Source organism: Erinaceus europaeus, chromosome 4 (assembly GCF_950295315.1).
Source record: "Erinaceus europaeus chromosome 4, mEriEur2.1, whole genome shotgun sequence".
Lineage (NCBI taxonomy): Eukaryota > Metazoa > Chordata > Mammalia > Eulipotyphla > Erinaceidae > Erinaceus > Erinaceus europaeus.
In genome coordinates this window covers 52,729,675-52,732,095 of record NC_080165.1, presented here as the reverse complement: position 1 = coordinate 52,732,095, position 2,421 = coordinate 52,729,675, and the positions used below count along the sequence as shown (strand labels likewise).

The following is a 2,421-nucleotide window of genomic DNA, read 5'->3' as shown; positions in this document are numbered from 1 at the left end:
GGAATCATGATAGCACCTGCAGGATGAAAGCCTCACAAGTGGTGAAGCAGGGCTGCAGGTGTCTCTCTGTCTCTTTCCTTTTCTATCTCCCCTCTCCCAATTTCTCTCTTCAATAACATTTACAGAGAGTAAAAATAAATAAAAATAATAAATTATTTTTTAGAAAATGATGAAACCTTCATGCTTATTTTGGCTCACATTTTCATTCCCTTCTAAATTTGGATGTCACATACTTTTATTCCTCTTAAATGTTTGAGGGATTGCATACTAGTGGTTGTTTTTTAGTGACTCATTTGATTACTTCACCCCATATAATCACAAATGTCTAAAGATAGGGAAAAAATAGATAACACAGACATTTTCACAGAAAAGTTATTGTGACCAAAGTAGGAAAGCCATTGTAGAAAATTCTCCAAAATAGAGTCAACTTTATTTCTAATATAATCTTCATTGTAGCATAAAGATAGTATCCTTAATATGTGCTGAAAAATATTCAGTCAATGAGTTGATAGACAATATTCTTTTGTACGTAGCTCCACTAAAGTAAATTTTCATATTTTGTCATATATTTTCTGTTTTTTCTCCAAGTTACTGTGATACATGTTCTGGAATAGAAAGACAATGCAAAACAATATTTAGTTCTTTTATAACAATTGTGGACATTTCTGTCAATTCCTTTATGCAGGTGAAACTAATTGGAGATAATGGAATTAATTAACACATCCCATCCTGAAGAGTTCATTTTGCTCGGCTTTGCTGACCACCCTTGGCTGGAGCTCCCTCTGTTTGTTATTCTTCTCATCACATACCCCATGGCCATGGTGGGGAATATAACCATCATTCTCGTGTCTGTCTTAGACCCCCGACTGCACAGCCCCATGTATTTCTTCCTCACTAACCTCTCCTTTTTGGACATGTGCTATACCACGAGTGTGGTCCCTCAGATGATGTTTAACCTGGGAAGCTCTAGGAAGACAATCAGCTACACAGGGTGTGCAATTCAGCTGTATGTTTTCCACACAATGGGTGGCACAGAATGTCTGCTTCTGGCTCTGATGTCCTTTGATCGCTATGTGGCCATCTGCAAGCCCCTGCACTACACCCTCATCATGAATGGGCGCCTCTGTATCCTCTTAGCATCTATTGTGTGGCTGATTGGAATCACCTATGCAGTCTCAGAGGCCACTGCCACATTGCAGTTGCCACTGTGTGGTCTCAATACACTGGATCACATATTATGTGAGATTCCTGTTTTGATTAAAACTGCCTGTGGTGAAAAGAGTGCTAATGAGCTCACACTCTCTGTGGTATGTATTTTTATGTTAGCTGTTCCTCTGTGCCTCATTCTGACTTCCTATGCCTTAATTGGACATGCTGTATTAAAAATCAGATCTTCTGAGGGAAGGAAAAAGGCCTTTGGGACATGTTCCTCCCATCTCATGGTGGTGTTCTTGTTTTTTGGGCCAGGTATGAGCATGTACCTTCAGCCACCTTCCTCAATATCAAAGGACCAGCCAAAGTTCATGGCTCTGTTCTATGGAGTGGTGACTCCTACCCTCAACCCTTTCATCTACACCCTGAGGAATAAGGATGTAAAGGCGGCTTTAGGCAGCCTGGTGAAGAGCATTTTCTCTTGCAATTAACAGTGGTAGATAGCAAATAAAGTTATCAAGCAGAAGATAATTTATAGTTTTATAGTGGGTTTACTAATAACTTATTCTAGCTTCATATTTCATAAAACATTATATTATGTGTTGTTAGTATAAATAGGTAATTATTCTTATACTCTTTTTTAATTTTTTATTTTATTATCTTTTTTTATTGGATAGAGAGTCAGCAATTGAGAAGGAAGGTGGTGATAGAGAAGGAAAGAGAAAAACCTGCAACACTGCCTTACCACTTGGAAAGCTTTACCCCTGCAGGTGGTGAGTGGGAGCTGGAACCAAGGTCCTTGCACACTGTAATATGTTCTCTTTATAGTGATGATGATAAATGCTTGAATAGAATATATTACTGAGGGACTCTTTTCATAATGATGCGTGTAAATTTACTCTATTCTTTCTAGTTTATACTGAAATAGCTATTGTGTTATTTTAAATAATAATATAAATCATTGACTCATTAGTTCAAATTAATTGTTATAAAATCTTTGGCAATCCTCGGGAGTCGGGCTGTAGCTCAGCGAGTTAAGGCCAGGTGGCGCAAAGCACAAGGTCGGCATGAGGATCCTGGTTCGAGCCCTCAGCTCCCCACCTGCAGGGGAGTCGCTTCACAAGCGGTGAAGCAGGTCTGCAAGTGTCTATCTTTCTCTGCCTCTCTCTGTCTTCCCCTCCTCTCTCCATTTCTCTCTGTCCTATCTAACAACGACAACATCAATAACAATAATAACTACAACAACAACGAAAAACAACAAGGACAACA

General features: G+C 39.0%; 1 protein-coding gene across 1 annotated transcript; it reads left to right on the top strand.

Annotated features, from left to right (window-relative positions):
* Positions 1-704: 704 nt before the first annotated feature.
* LOC103127702 (olfactory receptor 2B11-like) lies at positions 705-1,643 on the top strand. Its single transcript, XM_007538583.2, has one exon. It carries the CDS (start codon positions 705-707, stop codon positions 1,641-1,643), a length of 939 nt encoding a protein of 312 aa, XP_007538645.2.
* The last annotated feature ends 778 nt before the right edge of the window (positions 1,644-2,421 follow it).